Raw genomic sequence first — 14,193 nt, 5'->3', positions numbered from 1 at the left:
GGGGGGGGGGGGGGGGGGGGGGGGAGGGAAGCGGCCAGCAGCATTTCCACCCGCTGATGGAGGAAGGAGGGGGTGGCAGAAGCTGCAAGGGTCACTAGATTGGCAACTCCTTCAACCGTGACTGCTCCCAACTCAGGAACCTGTTTTCAACCTGCTCTCCAAACTTCCTATCAAACCAGAAGCTTGAAGAGAAGGACCAGATGCTCTTCCAGGTGTGGCCGGCATCGCTACAGAATGGCCTAACTTCCATTTGGGAGAAGGGGAGCATTCCAAGCAGTTCTGGTTTCTTCCTTCAGAAAGGAAAGGGACATGTTGGTTCCATTCTCAAGCTGAATTTCCATCCAAATGTCACCCTACTGGGGAGCCTGGGTGGCTCAGTCAGTTAAGCATCTGACACTTGACCTCGGCTCATGGCATGACCTCACCATTTGTGAGTTCGAGCCCCGCGTCGGGCTCCGTGCTGGCAGCGTGGAGCCTGCTTGGGATTCTCTCTCTCCCTCTCTCTGCCCCTCCCCTGCTTGCGAGCCTGCATGCCAGGGCTTTCTCTCCCTCTCTCAAAATAAGGGAAGAAAAACATTTTAACAAAAAGGCACCTGGATAGAATTTGCAGGCAATCTGCTCACAAGCTGTCTGGCAGTTAGAACAAAGGTCTCTTTGACTCTGGGATTGGGAAAAGAAAGGCTCTTGCCAAAAGAAAGAAAAGCTAACAATTGTTGGAGGAAACCCGGCTGGTAACCAGAAGGTGAGAAAGGAATACTGATCATTCCTGTGCTTTCAAAGGTACCACTCCTTCCTTCCTCCTCCCTGGAATCCTTGATGGAAAACCTAAGACCTATACTTTTAGAAAGAAGCCCTCTGAAACTAAAGGTTGAAGGTGTATTTATGAAGGTGAGACATCAATTTAAAAACTCGTCGGGTAGCTTTTCGTGATTAGGCACTGCGGAGGAGTTTTTATTAATCACCTAGTTTCACATGTACAGAACTAGAACTTTCCGGCTGGGGAAACCGAGGCCCGCGGAATACACACCAAAAACGTAAAATGTTACTTGGCCTTCCACAAAGGAAAACAAGAGCGAAAAAGCTCTCGAAATAGGAAACGAACATTCTGTGCGGCTGCGCAGACCGCAGCTGGACGGGACCATCCCACGGGAACGGTCCCGCGAACCCGCAGGCAGCCTCACGAGGTCCCGGGCGCCTGCAGCGTCTGTATGCAGACTGGGGGCCCAGAGACACAACACGGTTCGGCGGTGGAGACGGGCCACAACAACCAGAGGTGACCAAAGGCGGGGGGGGGGGGGGTCAGGCGCACAACTAAGGGCCGCCGCGCGGGGGCAGCGGGCAGGGGAGGCTGCGGGACCGTCGCCGGGCCCAGGCGACCTCCCCGACGCCGGCTCCCTCCGCCTGGCTCTCGGGGGCCCGCACGCCCTCCCGCCTGGCCCGGCCCCGGAGCCCGGGGAGGCCGGCGGGGCTGGGGGGCGAGCGGGTGGGGAACCCCGAGACGGCGCCTGCCCCCGCGGGCGTTCCCGCGGTTCTGCTCCGGCGCCGCCCTCCCGAGCGGGCCTGCGGGGCGGGGAACGCTCAGGGGGCGCCGGGCCCCAGCGCACCGCACAGGCCGACCGCCCGGAGCAGAGCGCCCGGCACCTGTGGCGGCGCAGGATGGGGGGCGCTGGACCCGCGCCCGGCCGACCGGGGGCAGGACGCACTCGGGCGGCGCTGCTTTCCAGGAAAGCCTGGAAAGGTTCCCGCTGGCCCGCAGCGGGCGCGCTCACCTCGGCCAGGCCGCCCCGGTCCTCGGTGTCCTGGCCGCTGAGCACCTTCTTCAGCTTGTCCATCCCGGGCCCGGTCAGCGCCGCGCAGCCCCGCTCGGCCGCCTGTTGCGCTCGAGTCGGCGGCTCTTCCGGGTGCCGGGCCCGCCGCCGCCGCCCGCCAACCACGGCGCGCCCCGCCCAGGTACCTGCCCACCTGGCGGCCGCCCGCGCAGGCGCCCCGCGGCTTTTGGGGCGGGGGCTGCGGCCGGGGGTAGGGGGCGGGCCGCTCGGGGGTTAAGGGCCGCCCAGCCTGGCTCTGCGACCAGGCGTCGCCCCGCGAAGCCAGCCGACTCCAACCCGCCGCCCTCGCGGCCCTCGTTCCTTCCGCGTTGATTGAGCACCTACAGCATACGGTGCACAATGCCAGATGTTTGACACACAGATGCAGAACTGGACCGACACCATCCCTGCCTTCAAGGACCTTTAGAGACCCCCCTCCTCTCCTGCCGGAAGAGGAGGGAAGGAAGCACTTGGAGTTGGCTGTGTGACGGGAAGGGGGAGGAAAGCCGAATGTTGGACTTTGCAACGGAGCCAATTTTACTAGTTCTGCAATTAGGCGGGTAGTTTGGTAATGTCCGAGGAACATTCTCCACGAGCGTCTTAAACGTACCTTTCGCTCCCCTTTCTTCCCGGGGCTGCTGATTCATTCTTTTAGTTGGTCGGTCATTCACTCCAAAAAACATTTATTGAATTTCTATGCCAATGAAGAAATACGCAGTTCTGCTCTCCAAGTGGGTAAAGTTCCAGATGCCAGTCTGGATGAATGGATAAAGACTATGTGGCATGTCTGTATAGAATGGAATATTACTCGGTGATCAGAAAGAATGAAATCTTACCATTTGCGACGTGGAAGGAACTAGAGGATATTATGCTAAGTGAAATAAGTCAGTCAGAGAAAGACAAATGTCATATGATTTCACTCATGTGGAATTTAAGAAACAAAACAGGTGAACATAGGGGAAGGGAAGCAAAAGTAAGATAAAAACGGAGAGGGAGACAAACCAGAAGAGACTCTTAAATGCAGAGAACAAACTGAGGATTGCTGGTGGGGTGTTGCTGGGTGGGGTGATGGCCTAACTGGGTGATGGGCATTAAGGAGGGCAATTGGGGGGTGTCTGGGTGGCTCAGATGGTTAAGCAACCGACATCGGCTCAGGTCATGATCTCATGGTTTGTGGGTTCAAGCCCCGCGTTGGGCTCTGTGCTGACAGGTCAGAGCCTGGCGTCTGCTTCCAATTCTGTGTCTCCCTCTCTCTCTGCCCCTCACCTGCTCTCTCTCTCTGTCTCTCTCTTTCTCTCTGAAAAAAATGAATAGACATTAAAAAAATATTTAATATGCAATATATGACAAGGTGTAATGCATGTGTGTTGATATACACACGGGGAGAATTGTTCTTTTTTCTGTAATTACTGATGGTTTTCTGAAATGCAAAGAGTAGGATTTTTTTTAAATATTCTTAGCAATGTTAAATATCTTGGTCTTCCTCAACTCTGTTCATGACGCCCTGACCTGACCCTTCTATGAGCTGCATACATGATCTGGTGATGTGGTCAAGGTACCAGGGGTCACACTGTGAAAACCATGTCTGTGACATCCATACGTCTGAGAACCACTGGTCCCATGGACCCCTCTCAACAACCAGCTCTTCTTGAGCTTTGTTTCCTTTTCCCAAAGTGGGAGTTTCTCAAGGCTGGGTTATCTGCCCTCTCTTCTCTCCCTTTCCACACTCACCTCCGGAAAGCTGATTCCTTTCAGGGTTTACAACACTTTTCTCCAATCCTTTACAGCTTGCAAAGTCCTTTCACTGGCGTCAGAGGATATAGGTTTGAGTCTAGACTCCTCCCTTTATTAGTTTTGGGACCGTGGGACATTTATTTAACCTTTCCAAGACTTGGTTTTTCTCATTTGTAAAAGGAGAGTAATAGTCATACCTACTCCTAGAGTTTTAGGGGGGAGTAGATGAGCTAATGAGTAGAAAATGCTTAGCATATTTTTTTTTCGACAAATGCTGCCAGGACGGTGAATGTCCGCATACAACAGGATGACGTTGGACCTCCTTCTCTCACCATAAGCAAATGGACATCAGCTGGTGAATGGATGAATGAAGTGTGGTAACTCTATACAATGGAATATTATTCTGCAACGAAAAGGAGTGATGTAATGTACACATGCTTCAACATGGATAAACCTTGGAAGCATGTTGCTAAGTGAAGGAAGGCACACATTAAAGGCCACCTGTTCAGATTTCATATATGTGAGAGTTCCATAATGGGCAAATCCAAAGACAAAAAGCAGATGAGTGGTTTCCACAGTCTGGGGACAGAGGGTCACGGGAAGTAATAGCTAATGGATAGAGGGTTCCTCTGGGGGTGATGAAATGTTCTAAAATCAATCGTGGTGATGGTTGCACAACTCTGTGAAAACACCAAAACAAAACAAAACATTGAATTGTACACTTGGAGTGAATTTTATGGTATATACATTTCATGGCAATAAAGCTGCTGAAAACATGCTTAGCACAGTGCCTAATGGGTGTTTCCCAATCCATGAATGTTATTTATTAGAAAATGTAACAGATGTTCACTCTTCTCTTGCCCTAAATGTATCTGAGTTTGAACCCAAAATATTGGACTCCTAATTTATCTACAGAGCAGGGACCCATGTACAAGGTGACTCATCGTGACATTGCTTATAATACCTAAAGATTGGAAACAAGCCAGAAGTCCATCAGTGGGAGGAGTGGTTACGTAAATTATGATACATCCATTCGCAAGAATACAAGGCAGTCGTGAGAAAGAAAAGAATGAGGGGCACCTGGGTGGCTCTGTTAAGCGTCCGACTTCGGCTCAGGTCATGATCTTGCGGTTCGTGAGTTCAAGCCCCGCATCGAGCTCTACGCTGACAGCTCCGAGCCTGGAGCCTGCTTCAGATTCCGTCTCCCTCTCTCTCTACCCCTCCCCTGCTCATGCTCTATCTCTCTCTCAAAAGTAAATAAACATAAACAAAAATTTTTAAGAAAGAGAAGAATGAGGAAGCTTTTTATATATTGATATGAAACTATCTCTGAGATATGTTGTTAGGAGAAAAAAATCAGATCCAAACAAATAGGTAAAAGGTAGATAGGTAGATGCATGACGGATAGGATATGTGTGTAGACATATCTGTATTTACTTACATATACGTAAAATACATCTGGAAGGATAGAAAAACAAAACCAAGAATAAACAAACAAAAATACTGATGTTACTCTTTACCTCCAGGGAGGGAAACCAGGTGACCGTGGGGCAGAGAACTTTTCCCTGTGTATCTACTGACTTTTCAGTTATGAACCTTGCCAATGTATCTGCTATTCAAAATAAATAGAGACACAAAAAGGTTACATACTCTATGATCCCATTTATATGAAATACCTAGAACAGATAAATCTATGGAAACCAAAAGCAGAGTGGTGGTTGCTAGGGGCTGGGGGAGGGATTACTGGGGAGAAACTGGTTAAGGAGATGAAAACATTTGGGAACAAGATAGGGATGTGGCGGCACGATGTTGTGACTGTACTAAATGCAACTGAATTGTTCGCTTTGAAATGGTTCATTGTATTTTATGAAAATTTCACTCAATGAATTATTTTTTGAAAGACAAAGAGGGAGAGGAAAAGGAAAAGCGGGGGGTGGGGGGTGAGGGGGAGACAGGGAAGGGAGGAAGGAAGGGGAGGGAAGGGAAGGGAGAATGTAGAACAGAACAGCAAAACAGAATGGCAGCTGACCTGGAAGGTTTTGAGCCAACAGCTTTGTATGCAGAGGCCTGTGCTAAGTCAGGAATTGGGGGAGGAGACAGTTGTCACAGTGATCCAGTGATCAGGAAGTCGGAGGGAGAAGACCAGACATTGGGAAGGACACCAGAGCCGATGGGTGCCTACCGCCTTCCGTCCTGGGCGCTCCCCTGGTGTCCAGCGCCCATCCTTCACCTTGGGGCTCCTCGATTGCCAAGCTAAGGTTGTTTTTCCCTCTAGCAAAGCATTAGATGGTAGGGGGCTCCTGGAGGAATGTTCTACTCTGTCTGTGCCTCAAGTACTTGTCAACGAGCTGCAGGTTATAAGGAAGTTTAATTTTAGCTGCCATTTCCTTCTTGCCTTTGTTCCCCACATCGCTATGGAGGTGTGATGTTGGGGCTCTTGGAAACTGAGTCTGCAAGGTTTCTGGAGATTAGGCTTTTGATAAGATTGCCCTTTTCTTGTCATTTACTAAGATATTTGTAAACTGATGGAGACCCACGTCCTGGATGACTGTGATCTCTATCCATTAACCATCTGTTTTCTTTCCTTTCCTTGGTCCTTTGGGCAGCCAGGAGTGCCCGAGGAATGTCACACACCTCCCACCTGGGGAGGGCGGGGGGGGGGGGCGCTAGCTTGCACTCTGTCCCCAGCCCACTCCACGCTCCCTCATCACCCACCATCGCATTGCCATTGGAAGGATCCAGAGCACCAATGTCTCCTGCCCACCCCGAGCCTTCCTCAGAGCCACCTTCGAGGCTCGCACTCACCCGCTCCCAGCACCCCCTGCATTTGTGGCCAGTCCCAGCTGGGTGCCTAAGGCTCTGTAGCCCCAGCAGGGCCAGGAAGCTTCTATTAACACTTAACACAAAAGGCTGATTAATCTCCACCCCGGACAGTAGTGACATGGGAGCCAAGGCAAGCTGCACAAGCGACCCCCCCCCCCCACCCAGGTGGGGTCTGTGTGATATTCCTCAGGCCCTCCTGGCTGCCCAAGGACCAAGGAAAGGAAAGAAAACAAATGGTGAACTGATAAAGATCACAGTCCTACAGGACCGGAGTCTCCATCGGTTTGCAACTGTCTGATTGATTTACAAGAAAAAGGGCACTCTCCAGAAACCTATGGACTCCCTTTCCTGGAGCCCTAACCTCATCCTCCCCTCCACTGGGATGTGGGGAAACAAAGGCAAGAAGAGAGTATAGACAAAATTCAATCTCTTTATAACCCGCAGCCCATTGACAAATACTTGAGGCACAGACACTTTAGAACGTTCCTCCAGGAAACCCCCACCTAATGTTAATGTTTTGCCAGAGGGAAAAATAACTTTAGCTCCCCAACGGCAAGGCCCCCAGTACCTTAGGAGTCCTCTTTAGCATATGAAAGTCCTTTGGGAAACCTCTCTCTTTCCTTCCGCCCCCTCCCACCAACTCCAGAGTATAAAACCATCACTCCTGACAACCCAGGGCAGCTCTTTCTGCCCAGCGGTCCTGTCCCTGCGCTCCAATAAAACCACCCTCTGGCACCAAAGACATCTCAAGAATTCTTTCTTGGCCATCAGCTCCAGACCCCCACCACGGCTCCAAAACTGCATCAGTCGGGGTAGCGCCCGAACTTCTCCAGGGACCCCCAGAATTTCCAGCTCCCACAAGCATTCCGGGACTCACTCCTCCCCGGGCCACCAACGTGCCTCTGACGCCCCCACCACCAGGGCAAGAAAACCAACCGTGCAGTGACTGTCCCTGCCAGCCCCTCCCAAGGGGACTGTTGTGTCGGTGCCGCTCTGTCCCCTGCCATGTGAACCTGCTCCATCCCACGCTAATGGCCTGAAGGAAGATCCTCCGCAAGTCTTCCTCTCCGCTCCGTTTCTCCCGCCTCCGTCCCAGTCGCCCCACATCCAGAAGGCGGCACTCGCTTCCACAGTGGCCTCCCTGCCTCGCCACGCTTGCACCTCAAGCCCACCCGGCCACCACCACAGCTGTGGTCACCTTCATGCTCCATATTCATGGGGTCACGCCGGGACTCAGAGGCCCCCACCGGCTTCCCACTGCCTGAAGGCCTCTCCTGGCATTCAAGGCCCCTTTACTTTTTTATTTTTTTTTTTAATGATTATTTATTTTGGGAGACAGAGAGACAGAGTGGGGGAGGGGCAGAGAGAGAGGGAGACAGAGGATCCAAAGCGGGCTCCGCTCTGTCAGCACAGAGCCCCACGCGGGGCTCGAACTCACGAACCATGAGATCGTGACCTGAGCTGAAGTCGGACGCTTAACCGACGGAGCCACCCAGGCGCCCCTGTAAACACTACACTTTAAAATGAAAAGTGAGGGGCGCCTGGGAGGCTCCGTCGGTTAAGCGTCCGACTCTCGATCTCAGCTCAGGTCATGGTCTCAATGTTTGTGAGTTCGAGGCCGGCATCGGGCTCATACTGATGGCACAGAGCCTGCTTGGGATTCTCTCTCTCTCTCCCTCTCTCCACCCCTCCCATGCACGCATGCATGCTCTTTCTCCTTCTTGCCCTCTCACTCTCTCTCTTTCTCTCAGAAATAACTTAAAATGAAAAATTCAGGGGTGCCTGGGTGGTTCGGTTGGGTAAGCGTCTGACTCTTGATCTCAGCTCAGGTCGTGATCTCACAGTTCGTGAGTTCGAGCCCCACATCGGACTTTAGGCTGGTAGTGCGGAGACCGCTTGGGATTCGCCATCTCCCTCGCTCTCCGCCCCTCCCCCTCTTGCTCTCTCTGTCTCTCTCGCTCTCAAAAATAAAGAAATAAACTTAATTTTTTTTTAAATATTAAAAAATGAGGGGTGCATGAGTGGCTCAGTCGGTTAAGCATCCGACTTCGGCTCAGGTCATGATCCCGCGGTTTGTGGGTTCAAGCCCCACGTCGGGCTCTGTGCTGACAGCTCAGGGCCGGGAGCCTGCTTCGGATTCTGTGTCTCCCTCTCTCTCTGCCCCTCCCCCACTCACACTCTGGTCTCTGCCTCTCTCAAAGATAAAATTAAAAACCATTAAGAAAAAACAATTTTCTTTTTTTAATTAAAAAGTGAAACATGCATTATTCCTGCTAAATATGCATGACACTTCGGCTCGGATGTCACTGGCAGGCTCTGAAAGTCCAAGAGGACATCACGTGCGGGTGGTTCCTGCATTTGAACGTGGCCAAAACATCCCAGTAAGAGTCGGGAAGTCTGTCGGTGTCACACACAGTGCCTGGCTTGCAGGTGGCCTGTTCGACAAGCCCGGCAGAGGCCAGCGCGTGAAATCCGCCCCATCTCGCTGTTTCCGAGTCATCTGTGCTCGGGAGGCTGATTCCAGCCTGGCTCCGCGGGCTCGGCTGCATCCTGCTCAAGACCGGCCACCCTGCCCGTGGTAACCCGGCTCTCGCCAAGGAGGGAATCGAGGCTCATCACGCAGTCGGGACGCCTGAGACCCTCCCCGAACCAACCCGCAGGCTGTCACCCCGGCCAGACACGGAGACTCTGCTGTGGCTTCCTTCAACCCACCGTCCGGCCGTGCTGTTTCATGCCACCTGCAGTGAATGTCCTCAGAAGGTTCTCTCGGATGCCCACACACTCTACGGCCCTTGGGAACTTAGGGGCGCTGAGTTGTTGCCCTGCTCACAATCTCCCGCCACGTGGAAAGCTGCACGATGTCTCCCACAAGATACCCGCGTCTAATATCTGGAACCCAAGAAGGAGGCAGAGGGCGAAGACTTCTGGGCGGCTCCGTCGCTTGAGCATCTGACTCCAGCTCAGGTCGTTTCCGAGTTCAAGCTCAAGCGTCCGCTCTCAGCTGTCAGCTTCAGATGCAATGTCCCCCCTTCTCTCTCTCTCTCTCAAAAATAAACATTAAAAAAAAAAAAAAAGGAGGAGGTGAAGGGAGACTTAGACCCAAGAGGAGAAGATAATGTGACCTTGAAGTCACGTGGTCACAAGCCAAGGAATGCTTGAAGCCAGCAGCTGCTAGAAGCCGGAAGAGGTAGGAAAATGTGGTTCCTGAACTCATTCCCCACCTTGACCTCCTGGAAAACACCTCTTCTCTTCCCATCCTCGTCCCCTTGTCTCCCCCCCACACACAGTGCTCCAAAGACAATACGCTTTTTCTCCCATTTGCACGAAGGTCTCGTGCACAGACCCTGTCTTATTTGTCTTTGTATCTCCAGCACCAAGCGCAGAACCTGGGACACATAGCAGGTGCTAAATAGCCTACTCCAGTCACTGCCCTGAAGGTTAGCCATTGTCCTCACTCCCCACGATGCCCCCAGGCTGAGTGAGCGTGTACTCCTGCATAGCTCTTCTGGGCGTCTGTCTCGCCAGGGTGGACAAGCAGGGGGCTCTGGATGAAGTTTTATGTAAGCCTAGTTAAATTGCATCCTCCCCTCGGCACCAACTAAAATCAAAATCGCTTTCAGAGTCTCCAAGGAGTCTGTATCCAGGGAGCTGGGGAGGTAGCCCCAGGACACCGGGTGGTCCTCCTCGGGGCACTGATGGACGACATTAACATAGAAATGACAGGAACTGAGCTATGCATTCCTGGTGATTCAAAAACATTTTTTCTTATGTTTATTTCTGAGACAGAGAGAGACAGAGCATGGGTGGGGGAGGGGCGCGGAATCAGAGAGAGAGGGAGACACGGAATCTGAAACAGGTTCCAGGTTCCGAGCTGTCAGCACAGAGCCCGACGCGGGGCTCGAACCCACAAACCGTGAGATCATGACCTGAGCCGAAGTCAGTCACTCAACTGACTGAGCCACCCAGGCGCCCCACATTCTTGGTGATTTTAAAGAAAAAGGCCTCAAGATATCAAGATTGAATGTCTTAACAGATCTGGAAGGGAAAAAAGGGAGGGACGGAAGGAAAGCCAAGTCCTCAGAGGCTAGAGGTTAATCCCAGAGGCTAGAAAAAGGATTGTCTACCGCAATGTTGACAAACCCCAGCTACACACAGAGCAGATAAGACGGCGTTGTGGCAGGTGCACCCCCATCACAGTTATGAGAGCCTGGGGCTCTGCAACTGTGCGAATCCTGAACTTTGTTCTTTTGTTCTGATCCCTTGCTTACCAAGCAGCCTCCTGCATTATAACCTACTTCCAGGAAGCTGTCAGTCCTCTGTGTCATCGTCACAAGTTAGACCTTGGACTTGTGAAGATCACAGACTGGACTATGAAGGGCTATGCTGCCCTGTGGGCATTTATCTGGGCAGCCAGGCTTCCTCTCTATTTCAGATGAGTGTTCGTGCCTTTTTTCGACTCTTCCACAGAAACCTAATAAATACAGGAGAGAAGGGGCCCTTATTTAGCCAACCAGGTTAGTGGTTCTTATTCTATTTTGGTGTCACAGACCTTTTTGAGAATATGATTGCCATAGAGCCACTCTCCATGTGCCCACGTGCAGAAAAGTCGCCTAAAATTCCAAGGGGCCAGCGTATGGAGACCGGACGTTCAGCCATTGACTATGGATCCCTGAGTGAGAACCCCAGGCTCAAGGGAAAGCAGACACCTACTAGCTTTCTTTTTCTCCAAGTACTAGATTTCTCTGTGTGTTCGCTTGATTTTAGCAATAATGTTTCCAGAATCTCTTTGGGGAGAGGCTTGATCACTGAAAGGTCAGAAAGGCTGCTGAAGGGTAATGGCTTGATATCTAGCTATCGTCTTCATTTATTCTCCCCTCCCTTGTAAGTCCTTTATCAATTTACAGTCCGGCTTGCCGATCAAGGAAGAGTTCTGTGGACAGAAACCAAAGAAACCATTAGCGTCCAGGAGTGCACAGAATTGGGGACAATACGAACAAGACTCTTCTGCCAATCACTGCGGGGCGGGGGGGGACAACGTTTGCAATATGTCGATTTGGAGGTTGCGGTATGGGTGCGGTCATGGCGCCCCGCCTCGTATTCCCTTACCCACCTGAATCCACCTGCACTGTGGCAGACGTCCTCAAGCACCTTCCTGTGTGTGTGTGTGTGTGTGTGTGTGTGTGTGTGTTGAGGGGGGGTGGTGAGGAGGAAGCGACCACCCCAAAACTGGGATGGCCCCAGCTTCCCGTCCTCTGCTGGGAGAATCTGAGCTATGTTCCGCACACTATGTCAGAAGTCTCCAGCAGTATTTTCAAAACTTTTTTTTATTTTACTAAAAAACATTTTTTTAAATGTCTATTTATTTGGGGGAGACCGCACAAACAGGGGAGGGGCAGAGAGAAAGAGGAAGACACAGAATCCGAAGCAGGAGCCAGGCTCTGTGGTGTCAGCACAGAGCCTCACTCAGGGCTCGAGCCCACAAACCGTGAGATGGTGACCTGAGCCGAAGTTGGACGCTCAACCGGCGGAGCCCCCCCAGGCGCCCCAGAAGTCTCCGGCAATATTAAGCCCAGGTGATCACGGAGGGACCCCCGCATTCGGTACCCCCCTCCCCCACTTTGGCCTTTTCTCCTTTATCTCTTTCCCCACTTCCTGACTTGTTCCTTCTGAGATTACCTCCCCAACTACCTGCCTCCTGGTTACTGTCTCGGGACAAGCTCTGCTCTGGAGGGCGTCTAAACGGAGACAGGGTGGGACTGGCCCCGAGGGGCGTTCCTTTCCATCTCACACCCCCGTACCGAGGCCTGTCACTGTGACATTGGTGCTGGCTTCAAATCCACCTGGGTGTTTCCTCTGCCAGTGCCCTAAATACATCATAAATAGGAAACCCCACGCACCTATAGATGTTTACTGCGGATGAGACCAGTCCAGGCAGATTTTCCACAAGCACCGCCTGACGCTGCGGTTCCAACGCAACTCAGGAAAGCCCTCGCACGGGAACAGACCTCACGTTCACCTGAGTGTCGCGTCCCCGTGATGGCTAAGTGTGCCCCCACGGGAAAGACTGGGGGGAGAATCTGGTATGCGGTGAATCCCTGCAGGAAACCAGGCAGGTAAGTAAGCAAAGATTATTTCTGGTTTCTGGAACCTTGTTTTGGTAGACTGAGCGACCCTTCTTCACAAAGTGACTGGGGGAAATGGCTGACAGTCGCAAAACGTGAGGCTTTAAGTCCTCTCACGGGAGCGCTGTTTGGTCCACTGGCGATCCCCTCTTAAGCCACCCATCTGCCACAGACCTGCCCGTCCCACAGCGCCCCCCAGCCACCAGCCCAATTCCGCGAGAGCCTCCTTTGTTGAAATACCTGTCTCCATGTCTGGTGTTCCCGGCCTGGCCTCTGCTGTCACTTACCGATGCCTCCATGCCACCGATGGAAACTCTGTCATCTTACCTTAAAGCATTCAGCACAGGGGACAACTCCTTCTTATTTTATTTTTTGAATGTATTTATTTATTTTGAGAGAGAGAGAGAGAGAGAGAGAGACACCACAAGCGAGGGAGGGGCAGGGAGAGAGGGAGAGAGAACCCCAAGCAGCCTCCGCACTGTCAGCTGCAGAGCTGGAGGCGGGACTTGAGCTCAGGCACTGTGAGATCATGACCCGAGCTGAAACGGAGAGTCGGACGCTCAGCCGACTGAGCCACCCAGGCGCCCCAACAACTCCTTTTTTTAAGAACACTGTGCTCGGGGGGCGCCAGGGTGGCTCAGTCTGTTAAGCGTCCAACTTCGGCTCAGGTCACGATCTCGCGGTCCGTGAGTTCGAGCCCCGCGTCGGGCTCTGGGCTGACGGCTCAGAGCCTGGTGCCTCCTTCCCATTCTGTGTCTCCCTCTCTCTCTGCCCCTCCCCTGTTCATGCTCTGTCTCTCTCTGTCTCAAAAATAAATAAAACGTTAAAAAAAAAAAATTTAAAGAACACTGTGCTCGGGGCGCCTGGGTGGCTCAGTCAGTTGAGCATCCGACTTCGGCTCAGGTCATGATCTCACGGTCCGTGAGTTCGAGCCCCACGTCAGGCTCTGTGCTGACGGCTCGGAGCCTGGAGCCTGCTTCCGATTCTGTGTCTCCCTCTCTCTTCCCCGCTCATGCTCTGTCTCTCAAAAATGAATAAACGTTAAAAAACTTTTTTTTTAAATAAAATAAAAATAAAAACACGGTGCTCTTCCCTTGGCTTCCACGATCCTACACTCCTCTGGTTTCTACCTACCCACTGGTAGGTCTTTCTTTCCTCTCCGCTCAGGGCTCCGGCCAAGGCCTCGTTCATGTCCTTAAAAAAGCCTCTCCAGGTGCTCCCATTCACTGCTGTGACTTTACATGCCACCTGTGTTGGTGATGACCCCAACTCCTTTATCTTCGACGTCTCTGGAGCTGCCCGTTCGTCGCCCGCTAAACCGCACATCAGACACGGCCGCGTAGGTTTCTCACAGGCGTTCCGGACCTGATGTGCTCACGCAGAACGTTTGTTCCCAAGCCTGTCTCCCTGTGTGTGTCCGGCACATTGCAGAGCACCAACATCTCCCCACTCGGGGAGGCAAAAACCTAAACATCCGCCTTCATTCCTCCGTTTCCTTTCTTCCTTCTGCCGAATTTATCAGGAAATCCAATAAAGGCAGCCTTCAAGGTATATTCTGAGTCGGGGCACCGGGGTGGCTCAGCCGGTGCAGCATCTGATTTCGGCTCAAGTCATGATCTCGCAGTTGGTGGGTTCGAGCCCCGCGTCGGGCTCTGTGCTGACAGCTCGAAGCCTGGGGCCTTGTTTCGGATTCTGTGTCTCCCTCT

General features: G+C 52.4%; 1 protein-coding gene across 2 annotated transcripts in view; it reads right to left on the bottom strand.

Annotated features, from left to right (window-relative positions):
- SFT2D2 (SFT2 domain containing 2) overlaps window positions 1–1,927 on the bottom strand; it is a 17,854-nt gene extending 15,927 nt beyond the window's left edge. The window contains exon 1 of one of the 2 annotated variants that reach the window (XM_049633870.1): window positions 1,770–1,927. In XM_049633870.1, coding sequence (XP_049489827.1) covers window positions 1,770–1,832 — 63 coding nt within the window. In that variant the 5' untranslated portion in view covers window positions 1,833–1,927. The remainder of the gene's footprint in view (window positions 1–1,769) is intronic. The other variant, XM_049633869.1, reaches the window with a different exon arrangement.
- Window positions 1,928–14,193: the final 12,266 nt, after the last annotated feature.

This window comes from Panthera uncia, chromosome F1, assembly GCF_023721935.1.
Source record: "Panthera uncia isolate 11264 chromosome F1, Puncia_PCG_1.0, whole genome shotgun sequence".
In the NCBI taxonomy this organism is placed as follows: Eukaryota; Metazoa; Chordata; class Mammalia; order Carnivora; family Felidae; genus Panthera; species Panthera uncia.
This window is presented reverse-complemented; position numbering and strand designations above follow the sequence as displayed.